At 54.8% G+C, this 21,981-nt stretch overlaps 1 protein-coding gene and 1 long non-coding RNA gene across 4 annotated transcripts in view; one reads left to right on the forward strand and one right to left on the reverse strand.

The window, feature by feature from the left end:
- Window positions 1–21,981, forward strand: part of PEBP4 (phosphatidylethanolamine binding protein 4) — an 80,977-nt gene that overhangs the window by 33,875 nt on the left and 25,121 nt on the right. For all 3 annotated transcript variants that reach the window (XM_072846150.1, XM_072846149.1, XM_072846148.1), the window contains exon 5: window positions 6,180–6,278. In XM_072846150.1, coding sequence (XP_072702251.1) covers window positions 6,180–6,278 — 99 coding nt within the window. The remainder of the gene's footprint in view (window positions 1–6,179; window positions 6,279–21,981) is intronic.
- Window positions 12,810–14,600, reverse strand: LOC140643859 (uncharacterized). The gene is made up of 2 exons (XR_012039672.1): window positions 14,471–14,600; window positions 12,810–13,119 (listed from the first exon to the last, which is right to left on the reverse strand). It is a non-coding gene; the product is annotated as an uncharacterized lncRNA (long non-coding RNA).

Here is a 21,981-nt window from a genome sequence, read left to right on the forward strand (position 1 = left end):
GGCCGAGCGGCTGCTTCAGCAGGGGCACGGCGCTGCCCCAGAGCAAAGCCTGGAATTTTTTGGTGCATTTGCCCCCGCCGGTGCCGTTTGCTTTGCCCACCCAGTGGCGCGGCCACCATGACCCCTTTGCTGATGGTGGGGAAACGATGACCCTTTCCTTTGCTCGTTTGCAAATGTTACCCTGTGTAATCCTTTTTTTGTTTTTTTTTTGTTTCCCCATTAAAAAAAAAAAAAACTGAAAAAAAACCCACCCAAACCCAAGCCAAGATTCGGAAAATAATTTGTGACGGAGGTGCCATTTTGCATCAAAATATTTTGTAGAAAATGTCAAATGTCACCAATCCATGTGTCCCCCCGCGTGATAGTAATTGGGCTGGAAGGCTGCGCTCTGCCACCGTGGCCGCTCGCCGCCGCCTCCTCCTCCTCCTCCTCCTCACAGACCGCTCGGGAAATGTGTCGCTTCCCCCGAGTTCATCCCCGGTTCCCCTGCCTGCGGAACGGGCAGCGCTGCCGGCCTCGGTGTCCCCAGCCCAGCGACAAGCGCGCGGCGTTCGTTAGCTCGCCCCCACAGCCGTGCCACCCGAACGGCGATAAACAGCTACCGGGGAAAGGGGGGGACGGAGCAACAGCTCGGCAGCCGGGTTGGGGAATTCTTGGGGTTTTAATTCCCCTTTTGGTGGTGTTTTTTGGGTTTCTCTTCTGGCTGGAAGGTGGGCGGCGGTGGGACTGAAATGTGCCGCCCCATTCCCCTGATGTTCGGTGTCTGGCAGCCGGCTTACAGGTGATGATGATGATGGTTTAGATAAACCTCAATTTTGGGCAAGCCCGGCGAGCTCCCTGCAGCGGGGTCTCTGAGCGAGGAGGCACAGCCTGTTGCTCTCCTCTCTCCCCAAAAGTGATCCAGAGGCAGGACCACCCCTTGCAAACCTGTACTTACAGCATCACGGACCCCTTGGAAGATTTATCCCACTTTCTGCGTGGTCGCGTTGAGCGTGTAACACACCCGTTGCGGTTTTATTGCGAGAAGCCGGTTTATTCTGCTACAGGGAAGAACAAACCGTTCTCCTTTCATAGCAAATAACCCATTCCTTAAAGCATCCCAAGACCTTAATCTGGGAACAGACCTTTAACGCGCTTGCTTTAACGATCCTGGATTAATCAATTCTTATTAGAACATTAGGCTGCATAAATATTTGGCCGGCTTAGCTGCGGCAAGCCCCCGGGGAGAGCGAAGGGATGGGGAGAGTTGCAGTGTTAGAAAGTCAATGAAGTTCCCTTCGGCAGCGCGGGGCTGGGGGGGAGCACAGACCTGCGGCTGGGGGAGTTGGGTCAAGCGTTCAGACGGTGCCACTTGTCCCCTTGGGCAAGTCCTGCAGAGTAGCATTAATATTGCTGACCTATTTTTGCAAGGGGAGAAGAGCGGGGAAGTGGCGAGGTGCTGGTTTAAAATAAGAAGGTAAAATCCTGCCGCACTCTGCAGCTCTTTCCCAAAGCCACAATAACGGACTCGGTGGCAAACAGTTTTTTGCCTGCCTCGCCCCCCCCCCGTGCTGTTAGCCACTGAAGAAGGAGCTAGAATTTCTCTTTGGCGAAGCATCAGCAGCAGAATTGCTAACTATGTGCCCGTTATAGAAACTTTTTAGTACTGGGGACAAGCCAAGAAAAAAGCCCAGATTGACTCTCAGCTCTCAGCTGGTGCTCGCAGCGCTTCCACCTCGCAGGAGGAGCGGCACCGCTTTGACTCTCGCACCGGTGGGACGCAGGCTGGAGCCCTCGAGCCGTCGCCGGGATGATGTTTCCCAGGACGCTGGGCACCCTGCCCACCTCCCTGCCCATCCAGGAATTCCTGCCCTGCTCTGGCAGGCTTTGGGTATATTTAGATTTTCTGGTTTGCAGTTGCATAAACTGAGCTGTCCCCTGGCCGTCGTGCCAGGGTGCAAGCTCCCGCCCGGGTGCTGCGTGCTCGGGACGCATCGCCGCATCCCATCTTCTGCACCGGAGGGACTGGCCAGCCCCGGTTTGCATCGTCTCGTGCCATCAGTCACCCTGAAATCCTTTGCAGCGAGATAATATGGGCTATTGCAATGCCAAGCTTTAGCTCTCGGGGAGGCGGAGGGCCTTTTGGCTCCGATACCGTCTTAATCTATCGGTGCCCTGGTTCGCTTCTGCAGCAGCTCCCCACCTTGGTAAATTCGTTAGCAGCTGTAAAGGACGTGGGTGGCAATAGGTCGGCTGGAAATCTCACCTATTTCCTTGCGTGGCCAGGGGCTGGATGCTACCAGCAGCTTTTGCTATGAGCAGCGTAACAGCCCTTGCTCCGGGCAGGCGCGAACGAGGAGCAGCTCCGAGGGCTGGATGAGCTGGGGAGGATCCAGATGGAGTTTTCAAAATCGACCCAACCCGCTTATACCCTGTGCCGGGAAGCGGGCGCTGGGCTAAGGCTCTGGCTGGGGCTTTGCGCATCACCTGGGCTTTGTTCCTTAGTTTTGGGATTGAATTTCTAAGACAAGCGGGGCCAGCGAAGCTGGGCACCATCCGGCTTCCCTTCGCAGTCAGGAGAAAGAGCATTTCGTGCCATTTTTCTCCATGCCCTGCAGCAGGCACACTGGCGGGACGGGGCTTTGCTCCCGCTCCATCCCCAGCCAAGCGTGGGCATCCCTGGCAGGGCAGAGCCTCGCGGCCACCCCGGCGCTGCCGAAAATGCCGGGGCGCTGCATGTGTGCCGCTTCCATGTGCGCTGGTTTCCAAGGAAACTGCTCGCTCTACATGTGTGTCGCTTAACACCCTATTTGCTTTCATTCGGATAAGTCTTTAATTCCTGTGCAGCCCCGGCTCCGCGGGATCTATTGAGCTGTGTGTGTATCCTCCGTGCACAAATCCCTCTCCTGCCTGCCTCTTCAAAAGTCTCTGCCTGCTCGGAGCAAGTTTCCTAAACCTGTGGCTAATCGGAGTAGCTGATGCTTTCTGCGGTAATAACTGGATATATCGCTGCTGCTTCCCTCTAGAAACAATTAGGAGGGAAAACATGACACGCAGCGCTGCTGTCATCTGCCATCAGCTCTGCTGCTTTGGCTCCGTTTCGGGTGTCGAGGCAGGGCAGGACGCCTGCGCCCAGGGACACGGGGTGCAAAGCCGGAGGGGTAAAGCCACGGCTCCGGCCGCAGCGCCGACCCCTCGGGGAAGGCAGCAGCGCGTCGCGATGGTTAAATGCTAATTGCAAAGCACCCCGGCGAGAGGAACGGCTGGGGAGCGGGGAAAGGTGACCCTTGCGTGAGGCCGGTGGTGTCCCCGTTGGCGTGACGCCGGTGGGATGCACGGTGTCCCCGCCGGGTCCCACGTGCCAGCAGCTCCTCCGTGCCCCAGGCTGAGCGGAAAAGGGTGACAAGGTGTTGGGGGTGCTTTGTTACCCCAAATTTTCAGCCGTGGTAACCCACAATGGCTTTTTCTTCCCTCTCCCCCTTCCTCCCTTCCCTCTGCAAAATAAGATGCCGCCTGTTCTTCTGCACTGGAGGACGGAGGAATTTTCTGATCTAAACCCACTTTTCTCCTCTCCAAAAATCCCCGGGGCTGGTTCATGCTTGTGAAGCTGAGCAGCTCCCGTGTCACTCCGGGCTGGCTCCTGTCTGGAGCCCTGACAGCAGCTAATGCTGTTAGCCTGTGTCGAGGAGGGATTTCAGCATTAAAAAAAAAAAAACCACCAAAACTAAAATCACCAGCACTTGGGCTGCTCTCTCGCTTGCAAGCAGAGCCAACGAAAAACCACCTACCCCCGTGCCCGGGGTCCGCAGCATCGCTCGGGGACACCGGCCAGAGGGTTTGCCTGGTTTTCGGGGTGATTTTGCAGGGCCGGTGCAGCCCCAGGAGCAGCACCCGGCCGCTGGCACGGGATGCGACAGCACCTAAGCACCAGGAGATTAGCTCGGGTCGTGGAGGGCTTTGCTATCTTTAGGTGGAAGGTGAGGGATTGTGCCTCTTAGAGTGGCTCGCAGGTAATGAGAGAGAAAAATCCCTCGGTCCAGCCTGGCTCGGGGCCACTGACCCCGGCTCCCGTCCCCGCGGGGGTCTGGCCTCGCCGGCCCCCGGCCGCGTGCGCTGCCACCTTTCTAGGCCACAATCTGTACTGAATTGCGAGCCTGCTGTTAACTTCGCTTGCACTCTATTCTCGTGTTTGCTGTTATTTTTTAACACTTCCCCCCCCCCCCTTTTTTTTTTTTTTGCATAAAAGCACTATCCTCTCCCCAGAGCCTGCCTGTAGCGAAGGCATGGTCTGTACAACTGCAATTATTTCGAAGAACAGATGGAGTGAGGAGCAGAAAGTCTGTTAATAGTAATAGAAATGCTACATGTTAACCTGGACAGCACACGATGACAGTCCCATGACTACACGTTCTGTTCCCACCAGCTGGGCTCCCGAGCAGAGACGAGAGATTCAGAAACACCGTGCTCAGCTCCGCACCCTCCCCAAAGTTAGAGCTCAAATTCCTTCACACTTCCAGCGTAGGGTTTTTGGGTTGTCGGGCTTCTTCTCTCCCCCTCCTCCTTCCCATTAAATGCTGATTTCAGCACCGGCGAGGAATATTGCTGATTTTTTCTGGGATGCTCGCAGCAATGCAGCCGGCTGCAGCTGCGAGCACAGCGGGGAGGGAGGTGGCAGCTCTGCTCTGAGGTCCTGAGCTTCGGCCTCATGCGGTGGCACCGTCGCGGCCCCTTTTCCATGCACGCATCTTCATGCTTGGCATAAACCCCCCGCGATGCAAATGCCTTGAGCCAGGCTGGGATTAATGCACCAGGGCAGCAGCACCTTGCTGGCCGCGCTCCCAGGCAGGGTGGTTGCATGAGCTTGGGCTTTTCTTTGCAACTCTTGCAAGCTGTTTGCTAAATGGGTTGAAATCCACGTTTTCTGGTTAAAACGGTTCTTGTTGTGGAGGTGTTGCCTGCAAGGGGGGGCTGAACGATGCATGGCTCCGGTGGGCTGCAAAGGGAAGGGGCTACGGGTGATGTCTGGGCATGGCAATACCCCGGGGCTTGCTTGCCCCAACCAGGGGTTGGGAAATAGAGTGAAAAGTGTCTCTGCCCCAACAATCTGGCTGTGAAAATCCCTGCCTGGTTTCACAAGCAACCGGGGGATTTAGCCGTAGAGCTCCAGCTAATTTCGGTGGGAACTGCACGGCTAAATCCCCCCAGCCGTTTATGAAACCTCAGCCCTCGGGCACGCTGGAGCGGTGCGTGGCACCGCTGGCGAGCTGACAGATGCACCTGGGGGTTTTATTAGGATATAGATCGCTTAATCTGGGTGCTTGCAGGATAATCTGGTGCCTGAGGTCCTGCCAAATCCCCTGAGATCAGCAGGTTTTCTATCCACAGCCTCCAGAGGTCACTTCAAACCCAGCTCCATCCTCAGGGGACCGAAATATCCATCCTGTCTCACGGCGTCGGTGGCACCCTTAGGTGCTGGACACCCTCGGTGGGGACCCGGGGCGGGCTGTGGGGGATGCTGGGGGCTGAGCCAGCATCGTCCATGAGTCCCTGCTCTCTCTGCCTGGTTGCCATCGCCCAGGAGAGGTACCCGAACCCCTGGGTGCGTGGCGAGGCAGCGCCTTTGCCTTCTTTCAGCATCCCCAGTCTTTCAGTTAGTTTGGGGTTTGTTAGGTGGAGCTTAGCACCTCACAGCCACCCTCATGGAGGCTGGGGCATCCAGCCTGTCTCCGGCTGGAGCTGCATTTCAATCCCAAAAATATCCCGTCCCCCTCTCGCAGGGATTGCAACCCTCGGCGGAAAGTCCCCTGTGCTGCGGTGCATCGCTCTGCCCTGCACCACTGTAGGATGTGGTTAGAGGATGGCTGGCAGGGGAGGAAATTCTCTTTGGTGCCTTTTATTTGGAGGTAGTAGAAAACCCCTATTCTTCCTCTCTTTGAAGAGATTTAGATCGCGAGAAATAAATTGTCCCGAGCGGGTTTGTGGCCCTCACGCTCCCCTGGTGCACCTTCATCGCTTGCCTTCTCTGCACGTTTTGCACGAATGCAACAGTCAAAGCGTGCACGCGTGGGAAGGCGTGACAAAAAAATGCATTTTGGGGGCTGATTAAACTCCTGGAGGGATGCTCCTCGCTCGCACACCGCCGGTGCAAGCCCCTGGTCCCGCACGCCGTGCCCGTAGTGCTCTCCTCTCCTCTTTTGCAGAGCAAGAAGTACGCGCTGGTGCTGGTGGACCCCGATGCTCCCAGCAGAGCCAACCCCAGGAACCGTTTCTGGAGGCACTGGCTGGTCACCGACATCCCAGTGAGTCCCCCCCGAGGGTCCGCGTGTTGGGGCTTCCCCGAGCATCGGGGTGCCTTGGGCGTTCCTGCCCTGGAAGGTTCAATTCTCAGCACGGCAGCGTCTCGGTGAAATCCCGAAGGATGAACATTTGCGAAAGAAATGTAAATGGTGCTCGGCGTGTAGGTAGGGGAGTGCTTCCTCCGGCTATATAGAGCGAAGCTGGTCCAAAAATATTGCTGCCTGGTTGGTTTTTTTTCTTCTTCTTCTTCTAAGGAGATGCTGAAAAAAGCCCACTTTGAAAACTCCCCCCCACCAGTTTTCTCTGCAGAGACAACCGGTCGTTTCCAACAGCTCTTGCTGCCGTTTATTTTTTTTTGGTTAAAAAAGCGGTTTTGGTGAAAATCTTGCCGGTGCCAAATTTTCCGTTCTTTTTTTTTTTTTTTTTTTTGGTGAGAAAAGCTTTTCCAGCCTGGGGAAGCAAATGGGTTTGGGGTGAATTCCTGGTGCTTCCCAGCTCCGTGGCCACGGGACGGGCGGACGGGACAGACGGACGAGCCCTTACCCCTGCAGCGGGGCATCGCTCCCGAACTGTCCCGGCATATCGCTGGTTTGCTTCCAGAAAGGTTTTGGAAAATGAATTTGTTCCTCTGCTGCTCACTTTTATCTCTTAAAAGATTAGGTGTTTCAGCCCTGAATCAATCTAAGTAATAATCTTAGTACTAAAGTCTAATTAAGATATCAATTAATTTGCAGCATGCATTTAACAAGAAATATCTCGTCATTCTCCTCTATTATTCTCTGAAATTACTGCTAAGGGCTTTTTGTACAGATACCTTAATTAGACTTTTTATTGTTAATGGGAATATTGAGCAAATTAAAATTGGATATTAATACTTTCCATGAATTTCATAATTGGCTGAAAAATATAAAGCATTCAGAATAATTGCAGAGATTTGTGTACAGGGCTTTTTTTTTTTTTTTAATCCTTCACAGAAACCCTTCTGCATTTCTAACAACAGGGTCCTGAAAGTCTCTCATTAATTTTAATATTTACTAAACGCAAAGAAGCCCAAGCTCTTGTTTTCCCTTCTGTACACAGATCCTTCTGAGGCATTCGCTGTTGCTAATTATTGTGTTTTTCTTTTCTTTTCTTGCTTTTTTTGAGTATAAGATCATTTAAGCAAAGAAGGGAAATGCGGGATTAAAACCAGTTCTCCAGCGCAAATGGAAGGTGGTTTTTTTCCCCTGGCATTTGGGCGATTCAGTTTGCAGTATAAAAGGTCAGAAAGCGCCTTGCTGGGCCATGAAGGAGGGGGAAAAAGGAGATTTTGGGGAAGGAGAAAGGCTTTCCCTCCTCCAGGCGCCACGTCTCTGCCAGGGATGGGGCTGACCCCGACCCCAACTGTTCCTTAAGCCTTCTCATCATGAGATAAATGTATATATATATATACATATATGAGCAGGGAGTTGGACTCGATGATCCTTATAGGTCCCTTCCAACTTGAGGTATTCTATGATGCTATGATATATCGTATATAAAATATATATAGATGTGATATCTTTTATATATATACATATATATAATGATATGATATATATCCCATGTATATCTCGTGTGTGTGCGTATCTCTCTCTCTCACGTATGCACACGCATATATGCGTATAAATCTCCATAGGACACCACCAAACCCAGCGTCATCCTCGCAGGGCACCGGGACAAACCCATCTTGCCCCAGCCCCGAGGTCGGTCCCCATTGCCGGGGGTGCGGGCGGGGGGGTCCCAGCACCCCCGGAGCTTTCCCAAAGCCCCAGCCCCGAATCCCTTCTGCGAAGCCGGCGGCTCCCCGGGCTCAGACACATGGTGTCTCGTTGAAATGCAGATCGTTGGGGGGTATATGGAAGTCTTGGCTCCGAGGAGCTTCAGCTGACAGGCTTATTTGCACACTGGCTCTAAAATAACCGTGTAGGCTTTACATGACACCTTCTGTTGCTTTGGTGCAGAGAGGGGCTTTCAAGTGCCTTTCTCCGGGAGGGACGGGGTGGCCGGCGCGATGGCTGGGGGGCTGCGAAAGCCCCCGTGCCCCGGCATCACCCCGGCATCGCCCCGGCAGGGCCCCAGCGTGGCTTTGCCATCCCCGGGTTTGGAGGGAAACGGCTCTGGCAGCGCTAAATGCCATTAGAGGTGCTGCAGTACCTTGGCACGCCACCAAGTTTGGGATTCGGCTCTGAATTTGCTTTCCCAGGTGGGTTTCGGGATGGAGCATCCCATCCCCGGCGTTGCCGCTCGCCGTTCCTTATCAGCCGCTGCTCCGCCGCTCCTCCGATTGTCAAACACGAGAGATGCTTTCACTCCCATTCAAAATAATTTAAATAAAAATGTTGCTACAAAGTGGAATAATATCTTTTGATGAATGTTTTTAAAGCCCTTTAGGTTTTCATGGTAATTTGCAGTGTAAAATTATTTAGAGATAAGAGCCAAATTAGCTCTTATAGGCGGAGGTCGATATGTCCCGTTATCCATGCAAGCAGTGTTTAAATATAATCAGCCTTTACTCTAATGCAGCATAATTGTTCATTTGAAATAGCTTTTTTTTTTTTTTTTACTCCATTCAATGAGTCATTAAAATATTCAAAGGATAATGCAGTGAATTGGAAATGAATGTATCACATTATCCTGTATATACTGTACAGCATCAGGTAACCAGGCAGAGTCGGAACCAGTTTACAGAGAAATCCAGTAAACAAGGCTTTCCATTTTGTATTCAGCGGGGGAAAGAAAAAGAAGGGAGAAAATACTGCCCTTCAAATGGAAAGCTTTCCGTCTTTATTCCCCCTCCTTGGGGAGGAGGAAGGGGGAGGGAGAGAGCAGCAAATTTGTACTCCACTAAAGCCTCGCTGCTTTAACTTTATTTTTATCAAAATATGTTTGTAACAGAAAGTCGTTATGGAAACCAGTTCTGCCAGCCGGGAGAAATCCTGCGCCACGCTGGAGCGGAGCGGGACCCACTGGGCGCTGCTGCCGCCCGGCTGGGCTCGGCTCGGCTCGCTCCGCCGACCCCTTCCCCGGGCAGGGGGAGTGGGGAAACTGAGGCACGGAGCTGGCCGGAGACCGGTCTGGGGTCAGACAGGGGAAGCGGTCAAATGTGTTTGAAGGAGAGCCATTCCCACCCCGTCGCCCATCACGTTAAATGGGGTTTCTCCCCACGGTGGGTGCGCTGGGGTCCAGCCCCCCGGGGCCGCCGTCGCTCCCGTGGCTTTGCAGAGCGCGATGGGGAACCCATGGGTGCGGGAGCGGTGGGTTTGGGTGCTGGGGGACCGCGGCATCCCTGCCCGGTCCCAGAGGTGCCGGCACCACCGGCGGTCTTCACCCGCGGTGCCTGCTCCTGCGGTTGCATTTGCCGGAGCGTTTCTCCTTGCTGGCTGATAAACAGGCTCTGGGTTGCAAGTGTCACCATAGAAACAGGTGCTATCTTAAGCAAACAAGGGCTTTATTAACCTTAAAAGTTACGGGATTTTTGCACGATTAGAGGCTGGGAAGGGAGCTGGGGGGGCCAGGAGCTCGCCCACCCACGTGGCCCTGCACCCTGTCCCAGCGAATGTCCCCGTCCCCATCCCAAAGGGACACCGATGCACGTGCTCTGAAGCAAACTTTTCCCCGTAGCGTGTTTATACAGCGCATGGTATAGGGGTCAAGCTTATCCAAAATGTTTGAATTTACTAAAAATAATAGAGAGCAGCTGTTAATTGCCGGCTGCTGTTATTTCTGCCCTCGGCTGCTGGGCGAAGCACCGTACGGACACGCCGGGGACGCTTTTGCAGGGCACTTGTGATCGGGGCGCGTTCAGCATCCCAGCAGTGCCCGGTCCAGCCAGCGAGGAGACAAATCTTTCAGGGAATGCTTTTTAGTGGGTTAAGTGATGCTAGCAGGGAAAAAAAATCAACGTTTGGGTATCCTGCAGGCAGGAGGGATCCCCGTTTTGGGAGATGCGGGGCAGGTTTCCCCACCTGGATCCTGTCACCATCCAGCATCCGTGGTCCCCATGTCCCCGAGCCGCTGGCTGGCTCTGCGATGCCGTGGGATTGCCGATCCCTGCCGCGCCGGTGGCACCCGCTGCCTTTTAGGGTGGGCCGGGGCAGATGTAATATCGGTGCCGTGGTGTTGTTCCTCCTCGCTGGGGCCCTTTCGACTCTACTTTTTGGTGATTAAACCGAGGGTTTGAAAGGGAAAGAACAGAGAGAAATGTTGTTTTAATTGATGGCTTGGCTCCGTGGAATAGTCAGTTCCCCGGTGTGAGTCTCTGTCACTGCTCGTTAATGAAGCCTTTATTAATAAAGGGAAAAAAACCTAAGGAAAAACAAAATAAGCATAAGAGTTGCTGCTCGGGTATAGTTCTCTTTGCGCTTCAAGCTTCTTCTGTCCTCTATAGGCACGTGGCGAGGTCGCGTCCCCCCGAGACGCCGGCGTCCCGGCAGCGGTGGGAGCCTGGGCACTGCCGCGTTTGCCGGGACCCGGTGCCAGCCCGCGGGGCACGTGTTTCCCCGACGAGGTTTGTGTTGAACAGGTTTCCCGTGAGCGGTATCCCAAGTTGGGTGTCAACCGCTATTATTCATGCTCTGCAAACAGATGGGGTTTAATTGCTGTTACTGTCAGGCTCTCTGCAAATATCGTATGAAAAGGGCTTTTTGGCTAATTGTTTTAAAATAAAAGTTCAGAAACGATGTATAGAAATTATAGATGAAATGTATTTTAAGAGCAAACTGTTTATATTACCTTTAAACATAGTCTTTAGTCAACAGCATTAGGATCAGTGAGTGATTGTACGATACAATGCCGCCCTAGGGCCTGCGATGCCGCAACGATATGAGAGCAGTAACGTAACTGCTGTGGGAAAAGCACCACCAAAGCGCGACTGGCCCGAACGGTGGGAGAACAGAGCTGCTCGGCTGGGGAATTTCTCCGGCAGCATCAAGGCAAAGTGCTGCCTTCCCCGGGCTGCAGCGAGGGGAGAGAGAGAAGGGAGCTCGGGGACGGCCAGAGCCCCGGGGGTGAGCGGGAGATGGGGGAAGGTCTCTTTGCACAAGCGCGTCCGGTTGCACGAGCACGTGTGTTTGCACAAGCGTGTGTCTTTGTATAAGCACGTGTTTGCACAAGGCCATCGCAGGCACGGCCACGTCCCCGAGTTGGCCACAGCGCTTCACCTTCTCGCAGCCCGTGCTAACCCATCGCAGCCGCTCGCGCTGCAGGGAAACCCCCTCCCTGCGTTTCTTTTTCCACTCTTGGTGCGACGGCACGTCTCCGGCAAACCTCGGTGCCTGCTCTGCCGCCGGGGTTTGGGCCGGGAGCAGCCCGTCCTTGCCGTGCCCTTTGCTGCCGTGGTCCGTCAGTCCTGGGGTGCTCCGTCCCTTCCCGTGCTCTGCCTGGGGGAAATTCAGTCTGCAAACCCCCGGTGTGTAAGAGTTAAACCCACCGCCACATCCCTGCAAACCCTGGCTTCCTCGCCCCGCGCGAGCTGCTGCTGGGCTGTCACGGAGCTGCTGCTTGGGCTTATTCTTGCCTGCCTTGTAATTAACGCTCTCAGGTAATTACACTCCCAAACCCCCTGAGAAGCTGCCACTAAGCAATTCCCCCTGGGACACAGCAAGCGCTGAAAGCACGTGGGGGGACACGCAACGGCTCTGCTGTGTCTTGGGGAGCGGCCACCCCATAGCCCGGCTGGTGCAGTGGGGACGGGGCTCCGTCGCAGGGACCGAGCGCACCTTTGCTTGCTGCAGCCCGTTTTGGGGCTGGGAGGAAAGGGGGGAGAGCACCGAGTACCCCAACATGTCTAGTTCCCAGCCCGTCCCCGCGCTCGCCGCTGTGGCGGGGCTGCAGCCCCCGTGCCCGGCTCAGCCCCCGGCGATGCCGCACCTTCCTCTTCTGCACACACGATGCCGAGCAAAGCACTCGGGGCTGCACTCAGGATGACAGGCTCTGCACAGACGTGCGTTATATGATTATTATCATTATATTGCCAAGGATCTATGATGAGCGAGATGATTACGACGGCTACAAAGAGGCTCTTGTAAGCCGGGGCTGCCGGCAGCGAGCTGCTCGCAGTTTTTTCCGCTCAGCCCTGCGCAGCCCAGCCCCGTCCCATGGATGCTCTTGGCTTTGCTCAGGCCCTGCCCTTGCATAGGGATGAATTTAGGGTGAAGCCGTGGTGCTAAAGCATTCAGCATGTAGAAACCCGTCTGTTTTCGGGGTTATTTGGGATGTTTTCACGTGCAAGACGCGGTTTGTTGCGCTTGCCGGGAGCTGCCCCGTGAATCGGTCCCTCTGCCTGCATCCCTGCAGCAGGTATTGTCGCTATGCATGGGAATTAAGGGAATTAAGGTTTTTTCCTCGATGCTTCTATTTCATTTAACATGCAAAGGCTAATAATTTGTCACAATTCAATAAAGCGGAGGTTACAAACACTCTCGCTGCTGTTTATTTAAAGGCTGGTTTGTTAATTAGCTCCTCTTAACAAGGAGAGAATAAATCAGATAAAATATACCAAACCGGTATGGAGATATTTTGCAGATATAATTTTATTTTCCAGCTGAGATGCTCCCGGCACCCAGGTGCTCACCGGCTCCCGGCTCCATCCCAAGCCGCTTCCCCAGCCGCGGCGCAGGTATCGGTGTGCGGAGGCACATCGTGGCACCGCTCAGCCCGGGCTGATGCTCTGCCTCGTTCCATCTCACTCACCAAAAAGGACTTTTCTGGCTCTTTTCTCTTGCTGCTGGGCTCTGGCCCTCTAGCCTGGCCACGGCAGTGGCTAGCCCTGCGGCACGCTGGGTTCCCCCCGGTTCCGCTCACCACTTGTTGAGTCTAAGGCGGCTGGGGAGGGGGGAAATAAAAATTAGGTCAAGAATCAAGTTGTGCCGATGCAATTGGGAGTTTGGGGCAGGTTTACCCATCGCCGGCAGCCAGAGCTGAGCTCTGATTTCACTGCTGGCCCCGCGGAGAGTGCTTAGCTCCCGTTGGCGTCGTGTCCCCGCCACCCCGGGGATATTTCGTATATAGTCTATGAGATGTGTCTGGGGATGGGATTTCTTGCAAACTCTTGTCCACGTTCCCCGTGAGCATCCCGATGGAGCATCCTCTGGCGATGGCCGGAGGAGAGCGGCGGGGCCGTGCGCTCGCCGGGTCTACCTTGTGGAAGAGACGCTAATCAATGATTAATCGGGCATGTGTGGCTGTGTGGGAGCGATTTGTGTTGGAGGAGGGAACTCCTACAGCACCCCGGTCATGAATCATTTGAAAGGCAAATTTGTGCAGTTACCAAGGGAACGGAAGAAAGGAAGGGACTTCCCTTGCCGAAATGACTCGCGCTCTGATGCGGCTGAGAAAATCGCTCCAAAAAAAAAAAAAAGGAAAAAAAAAAAGAGTCGAAGCTGTGACTAAGCAGCAGAAGTTATGTAAAGCGCTTGCTGGGAAGTGCAGGGGAGGGACAGCACATCCTGCCGCTGCCCACGGCGGTGGCGGGGGGCGGCTGCCGGCCCCCTTCTCGCCTCCCCGGGGAGCGGGGGCGAAGCCGCGCCGGCTGGCCTGCTCCTCGCCTCTTGCCCTTGCTCATGCAGGTGCCTAAAAAGGCTGGGCACCCTGCCTTGGTGCCCTCGCTGGAGTGGGGCATCATCCCCGGGCTGGGACCGGGCACCCGCATCCCCCACCTCTGCATCCCCCACCTCTGCATCCCCCACCTCTGCATCCCCCTCGGCCACGGTCCCCCAGGGATTTGGTGCTGCAGCCAGCATTGCAGCGGGGAAACGTCCTTGCTCCGGCCAAGGGGTAGTTTTGGGGTGCTTTGGGGGATGCTGTGCCCCGTGGTGCGCTGCGGCATCACCGTCAGCCGGACGGGTGCGTGGAGCCGGGCTGTTTCCATAGGGATGCGGGAAATGATGCCGCAAACTTCGCAGTGGGGCTCGTGGTGATGCTGTCATCGGCGGCCGATTCGGCACATCTCTGCCAGGGCCAGGGCTGGGCTCGTGGCCGAGGGTGGGATCCTTTGCTCTGCTCCCCGTGGGAGCTCAGGCGAGGACTAGATACTCGGTTTGGGGCCTAGCATCCAAATTTAATGGTGCTTGCCCAAATTCAGGGATGCTCATCCAAAGGGCGTATGAGCACATGCACGGTGGAGGCACCAACCGCTCCTCCGCGGCAAGGGGATGCGCGAGGCACAAACACGCACCTTAAAAACTCAGAAATCTGGTTTCCCTCTGAAAACGCGACCCTGGGGCTGCGCAAGGAGGAACAGCAAAGCCCCAGGGCCGCGGCAGCGAGATCCACAGCAGCATCTCAGCGGAGCCCCAGCCACGCCGGGAAGATGCTTGGGATCTTTCCAGCTTCCGCCTGGGAGCACCCGAACCCGGCGGGGAGCCGCAATATCTCCCGAAAAGGGAATGAAGAGGCAGCTGCACGGTGGAGGAAAACCCTCTCCCTGCCCTCCCCTGGTGCCACAGACAACCGGTGTCTGAGCGATTAGTCACCGCGATAGCGCCGAGGCTTCCCTCCTCCACAGCAGAGCCTGTCCCCCCACACAGGCAAGCCAGCTGAATGCTTAATTGGAGTTCCTCACACCTATCGGGGTGTAGCCTTAAACGAAGTGACAGCGCGATCAAAGCGCTGGAGTCAGACCCTGGGAGCTGCGGGTTGCTATGGAGTTTCTGGCTTCTGATTTTAAAAGAAAGGGAAAGGAAAAAAAAAAAAAAAATATATATATGTAGCAATCCAAATTCTAAACTGGAGGATGCTGCCGGTGGAGCGGGGCGGCTGGGGCGGGGAGGCTGCGGGGCTGGTCCTTGGGGGGGTCTGCTCCTCGATGGGGATGCTCGGCACCCAAAAAGGTGCTTTCTGCCCTGTAAGGCTGACAGCAGAGCCGAAGGAGATTCCACAGTGGTTCAGAAACGCCGTAAGGCTCCTGCATCCCATGCGTGGGGAGGGGGTAGGAAAGCTCATCCCCGCGTCCCGTGTATGGGGAGAGGGTAGGAAAGCTCAGCGTGGCAGGGAGCGTCCCGCAGGACCCGGCCGCGGCTTTTGCTCATTAATTACTTTTGGAGCCATCTCAGATGCACCAGGAAAGTCACCGGTGACCATGTCCCTGGGGTGGGAGGGCTGTCCCCACGCCAGCCCCCGCGCCTGGGTTAGCTCACCTGGAGCTGGAGTTTGACCACGGGATTAATTTTTCTCTCTGAAATTTACAGTAAGGATTTTAAACCAATTAAAGGCAATTTCTCATCCCGGTGAGGCCCCGCACCACGGTCTGGTTTGATCAGCCGGGGGACGGTGCAGCATCGGAACCCCCGTAGAAGGGGATGCCCGTGTCCCCCCACTCAGTAGCACCCCATCACCCATCACCTACAGCTTCATATTCCTCCAAAAGATGCTTGGGCTCAACTTTCAGAGGCCTTAAATTGCAGTGACTGGGTACCGGGACCCGAGTCCCCGACGCTGCCCATCACCCCGGGGAGCCGGGAGGTTGGCTTTCACTCAGGAGAGGGAAATTACGGCTTCATTCCCGGCAGGAACAACTTCTTTTCCCCAAAACAGAGGCGCTGTGCAGGAGGGAAACAGGATATCGTTTGTGGTTTCATGAAAAAGTTGTCTTTTTTTTTTTCATTCTTGTCGTTTTGGGTTCTATTTAAAATTTGGGTATTCTGAGACAGAAAGTTATTTCAAAAGGGCAAAAATGCGTCAAGTTCCAGAAAATGGTAAAATCAGCTTGGTGTCAGCTTTTTATTTTTTTGGAAACACAGTTGTCCCCCACATCTCCCCAGATCGGTGCTGGGGCTGGTGCAGGATCCATCCCCATCCTGCTCCATCCTCACTCTGGTGCTGTGAAGGAGCATCCCTATTACCAAAATGCCATTTTTTCACCCCAATCTCTCCGCCAGCCGGTGGCACAGGTGTAGTCCGGGGGGGGTTCGCAACCCACCGCCGCGCCGGGGCCTCTCCGCTGCCTCGAGCCCGACCCCAAATACCCGTGCGTGGGCAGGGACGATCGTTGAAGCCCCATCGATCCCGTCTGCCACCGCCCGGCGCTGCCCCAGCAAAAGGGCCCTTCATCGATAAAGCATCAACTCTCGCAGGGCGCTACCGGCAGGCTTAAAAAGATCATCTCGAAGCGAGGGCTTTTGGTTCTCGCCGATTAATTAGTGCGTTGTAAATGACTCGGAAAGGAGGTGGCCGGTAAATGCGAGAGCAATTAAATCTGCAGTGCCCGCGCCCCTCCGACCCCTCTCCCGATGCATTGATCTCGCTCGGCAGCCTCTGGGGAAGCGATGGGGTGGGCTGAGCCGGGATCGCATCCCCCTGGCATTGGGAAAAAGGCTTTTTTTTTTGGTGGGATCCGCTTCTGCCTCTTTGGGCAGGCGCAGCTGGCCGGCTCGCCTCTGCCCTGCAAAATGCAATGGTTTTATTCCCCGCTGTTTCTGAACGAGGGCCGGAACAAGGTAGGAGAGCGAGGAAAACCCTCCGCTGGCTTCCCTTGATGAACTGAGCTAATTTCTCTCTTAATGGTTAGCTACTGAGCTGAATGTGAGGCTTTCCTCCTGCACAGCAAACCCTCTCCCACACACAGACAAATAGGCTGAATATTTAATTGGAATTCCTCACACCTACAGGGTAAAGCCTTGTCAGTAGAAATATAGCCCATCGCCAGCTGGCATCCCCGCACGCCACCCACCTTATCTCTTAAAAAGAAATCCCTCCCCGTCCTCCCCCCTTCACCGCACACCCACGGGTCCCCCCGGCTGCGGGAGGATGCTGCCCTCCCGACGCTGCCCCCCTCTCCCCGGGGTGCCCTCTCGGGGACGGGGATGCTGTGGGAGGGTGCCCGGGCAGAGCTTGTCCCGACGGCCGTCGTGCCGGGGGAGATGCCCGTTGCCCATCGTCTGCTGCACCGCAGAGGCGCAACCCTCGCTGGACCAGCCCGGATGGAGCTGCCGGAGCGAGCCCCCCCGGGACAGCGGGGACCCCACCGCGGTCCCAGGCTGGTGGCAGGGGACCGAGAGCAGCAGAGGGCACTGCCGGTCTGTCCACCCACACCTCGCCCTGCCGGTGCCCGAGTGATGAAACGCTGGGCGAAGCCTTGCCCAACGCTCTGGGCGGGCAGGCAGCGTGCCTGGGGCGGTGGCTGGTAGTGGGGTGTGCAAGCCCCCCGTTTGCAAGCCCTGGAGCCTCCCAGGCGGGAAAGCCACCGTGTCCACTCCCAAAAATGACTCTTCCTCCCTTCCCCACGCTGTCCTGGCTGGTGTGGGATGTAACCCCAGGGCGTCGAGTGCTGCCGCAGAGCTGATGGGGATGTGGGAGCTGAAGCCCTGCCTGCAAGGTGCCCCCATCCCGGTGGGCAGCGGATGGGCTGGGGCCCTGGGCTCTCCCTTGTGGTGCCGGTGCTGCTAACCCTGCCCAGAGGAATCCCCCAATTCAGATTTTCCAGGGACGGCTGAAGCCGGTGGCTGGCGCGGGACGAGGAGAGAGGCACCCCACGTCCTCCCCGTGCACCAGCCAAAGCCTGGGGAGCACCCGGGTGTGAAGGCAGAGCACGGCACTGGCCCTGCGGCGGCACGGCATGGCTGAAACCCTAACAAACCAGCCAGGCCCTCACCGTTTTTCCTGGAAAGATAAGGAATGGGGCTGTGTGTTCCCAGCTGGAGCACGCACACGTGCACATACCCCGGATGGTCGAGGGTCTTGGGAGCCTGGCGCTGGCTGGGCGTGATAGCAGGGCAGAGATGGGCGCTGGGCTGCTGGTGACGGGGATGCTCAGTCCCGTTTCGGGATGCGCCTGCCTGACCATCCCGACTCGGGACTACCACGGGGATCGCCGGGTCGGTGCTCGGGAGCAATGGCAGCCGTCGTTAATGCTTCTGCCTCCGCTGCTGCAGCTCCTGCCCTGCCCCTGCCCCGTCCCACCTCTGCAGCGGGTCCTGGGGCATGGACAGAGCCGGCTCCAGAGCATCCCCGGGCAGGGAGCTGGGGACAGGGCAGCCGGGCTCGGCCCCCAGTGAAGGGGCTCTTCCCCGGGGATGCGGAGCCTCCAGTGCCCACAGAGGAGGAGGAAGAGGAGGAGGAGGAGGGCAGCAGGTCACGGCCCCCGGGAGCAGGAGGAGACAGCAGCACCGTGCGCTGCCTTTTGTGCCGCTGGGCTCTGCCGGCGAGGGCAGCGTTTGTATTCCCCCTTGTCCCCCCAGTAGCTCCTTCGGTTTCTGACAGAATTGCTCTTTTCTCATCCCCCGTCTTTCCCTTTTTTGCTCTTTCTCCCTCGCTCCTTCTCCTCGTACCTCTCTCATCCCAGGTTTCAAAGACCCCCCCTCCATCCCCTGCAGGGACCTGCCGCCATCTGTGGTTTTCTTTCCCTTTCTTGTATTTTTTTTTAAAGTTTCCCCGTGTCTTTTTCTTAACGAGCCAGGTTAAATATTCCGTAATCAGTGTAATAATACACCTGGACTCGTTCGCGAGATATCTGCCTTTTGTACTGCGACAGGACATTAATAGTAATTATTCTGCTTTGTAATTGGAGCTTTAAATACTAATTCAAACAGCCAGAGGAAAACCAATTAGTGCTAATTTATCTCTATGTGTTTTGGAGAGCCTGTGTCTGTCATACTGTGAAGAAATAGGTTGGTAATTAGTACAGTTGGGTGGTAGATAGAAGTAATTATCAGATTCTTTCATGTTCTTTAAAGGAAAAAAAAAAATCTAAAGGCTGCATGACTCTTCCTTTCCAAGGAAGTTTGCACCTCGAAGGAAGGCAGTGCATGGTCCCAGCCAGCTCCGGGCTCCCCGGCTCTGCACGAGGCTCCTGGCCAGATCTGGTGGGCACCTTGTGCCATACGAAGCGATGACTGATCCCGGGGACAGGACGCTTTGGGCACGGCCAGAGCATCCCAGGCCTCGCACACTGGGTTTAGCTTGGGCAGGGGCGATGGGGTGTCCTCGGAGGCAGCGAGCAGGACTGACACCGCAGGGGACGGCAGGGGAATGCCGGTGATGAAGGCGTCCATCGGCAGGAGGAGCTGCACCTTTGGGTACGGCCGGAGGAACGCTCCCCCGTCCTGGGCATTGCCCTGGGTAATTGAGCCCTGCGCGGCGCGCTTGAACCGTACCCTGCTTGCTTGAGCTGTGCCGTGTGTGCTTGAGCCATACCCTATGCGTTTGAGCCAAAAGCTACGCATTCCAATCCTGCTCTATGCCTTTGAGCCATACCCTATGCATATGAATCCTACCCTATGCGTTTGAGCCATACCCTATGCATTTGAACCATACCCCATGTTTTGGGATCCTACCCTATGCATTTGAGCCAGACCCTATGCATTTGAGCTGTACTTTGTGTGTCTGAGCCATACCCTATGCGTTTGAGCTGTACTTTGTGTGTTTGAGCCAGACCCTATGCATTTGAGCTGTACTTTGTGTGTTTGAGCCAGACCCTATGCATTTGAGCTGTACTTTGTGTGTTTGAGCCAGACCCTATGCATTTGAGCTGTACTTTGTGTGTTTGAGCCAGACCCTATGCATTTGAGCTGTACTTTGTGTGTTTGAGCCAGACCCTATGCGTTTGAGCTGTACTTTGTGTGTTTGAGCCAGACCCTATGCATTTGAGCTGTACTTTGTGTGTTTGAGCCAGACCCTATGCATTTGAGCTGTATCCTATGCATTTGAGCCATACTTTATGTGTTTGAGCCATACTTTGTGTGTTTGAGCCAGACCCTATGCATTTGAGCCATACTTTGTGCACTTAAGCCATACCCTATGCCTTTGAGCTGTATCCTATGCATTTGAGCTGTATCCTATGCATTTGAGCCATACTCTGTGTGTTTGAGCCATACTTTGTGTGTTTGAGCCAGACCCTATGCATTTGAGCCATACTTTGTGCACTTAAGCCATTCCCTATGCATTTGAGCTGTATCCTATGCATTTGAGCTGTATCCTATGTGTTTGAACCAAAACCTATGCATTCAAATCCTATGCTGTGCGTATGAATCCGATGCTATGCATTTGAGCCATACCCTATGTTTATGGAACCTACCCTATGCATTTGAGGCATACCCTACGTGTTTGAGCCAGACCTTTTGCATTTGAGCCAGACCCTATGCATTTGAGCTGTATCCTATGCATTTGAGCCATACTCTGTGTTTATGGAACCTACCCTATGCATTTGAGGCATAGCCTACGTGTTTGAGCCAGACCTTGTGTATTTGAGCCAGACCCTATGCATATGAGCCCGACCTTGCGCATTTTAGCTATACCCTATGCATTTGGGGGAACATCGGCAGTGGCCAAACGGCCGCCGTCCCCATCATCCCTGTCCCCATCGTCTCCTGCTGGCACTGTCACTTTGCTGCCCGGGAGGAAGCAGCAAGTTCCTCGAGGACGCTGGGCCCTGCCACATGCTGCTCTTTTTTTTTTTTTTCCTCTTATTGGATAAGAGGATCTCGAGGTTCTCTGTGCAGGGAGGATTTGGTTTGTGGTTACTTCGATCTCCCCCCGCCCCCATGTTGTGCTATTAAAAAAATAAATAATGCATGGAGTAGTTGTTCACCCCATCAGGATGTCGGGCTGAGCTAGACCAGGAGTGCAGCAGGATCTGCAGGAATTCATTAATGGCCCATTCTGTATTTCCTTGTCTCTTTAAAAACCCAGTGGAGTTACCTTGGTAATAATAAAGTGCACGATTCCAGGAGGGAGGGAACAGATTCTTATTTTGATTAAACGAATTTCTCCTCCTCCCCTCCTTGCCCCTTTTATTCCTGCCAATTTAAAATTTTTGTTTAGGAAAAAAAAAATTATAAGCAAATGCTAATGATGGAAAAAAGCACATTTTTTCAAGGGAGGGGAGAAAATGCCATTGGAAGTCTTCTATGCGAAGAGATGCCGGGGGGCACAATATATCAAAGAAAATATAATACACGCAGGTTAAAACTAATGATTGCCATATAATTAGATGTGAACCATTGTGCTATAAATGTGTATTCTTCAGCGTGCTGTGATTTTACTGTAAAAGAGAGAGAGTGAGCGCGAGAGAGAGCGCACAAGAGAAAGAAAGACAGAAAAACACAGAACCCAGCAACATACTATAAAAAGCACTCTGTTGACTTTTCTGCTGTTTAGTATTCCTTGCCCGTACTCCCCCGGGAGTATGTAATTAGTGCTTTATGAAGAGTGCATTTAAAGCAGTTTAATATTCACCTCATTCAGTCTGAAACAATGTGATCACTGCTTAGACAAATCACTGCTCCTTACTGACATCCTCTGTCAGTACATTACCTCTGAAAAGACCTTTCAAGAGGCTTGGATGTTAATTAGTTGTCTATCATGTATAAACAGAGCAGTGAGCAGAAGGGCTGCACCAGGCCAAAGACACAGAGGGAAATACTGGAAATACTTTTTTCTTTTTTTTTCCCTCCCCCTTTAATGAAAATTCCTGGCTTTCTCGTCCCCCACTCCCCAGTTTGCTGGCGCTTCGCAGAGTTTTGCGTGGCCTGGAGCGGAGCCTGGGTTTCCCTGCCGCTGGGTGCCCTCCCAGGGATGCTGAGCCAGCCTGGCCCTGTGGCTTTCCACCACCCCAGCTCTGCAGGCAAGGCGGTGCCGGGCCCCGGCTGGCCCATGGAGCATCCTCCGCTCTGGCCGGGCACCTGCTGAGCCGCCCTGCCGCCCCCCAAAGTGCGAGCATCCCAGCCAATGATCCAGCCCGCATCCCAGCCC

This window comes from Ciconia boyciana, chromosome 25 (assembly GCF_034638445.1).
Source record: "Ciconia boyciana chromosome 25, ASM3463844v1, whole genome shotgun sequence".
In the NCBI taxonomy this organism is placed as follows: Eukaryota; Metazoa; Chordata; class Aves; order Ciconiiformes; family Ciconiidae; genus Ciconia; species Ciconia boyciana.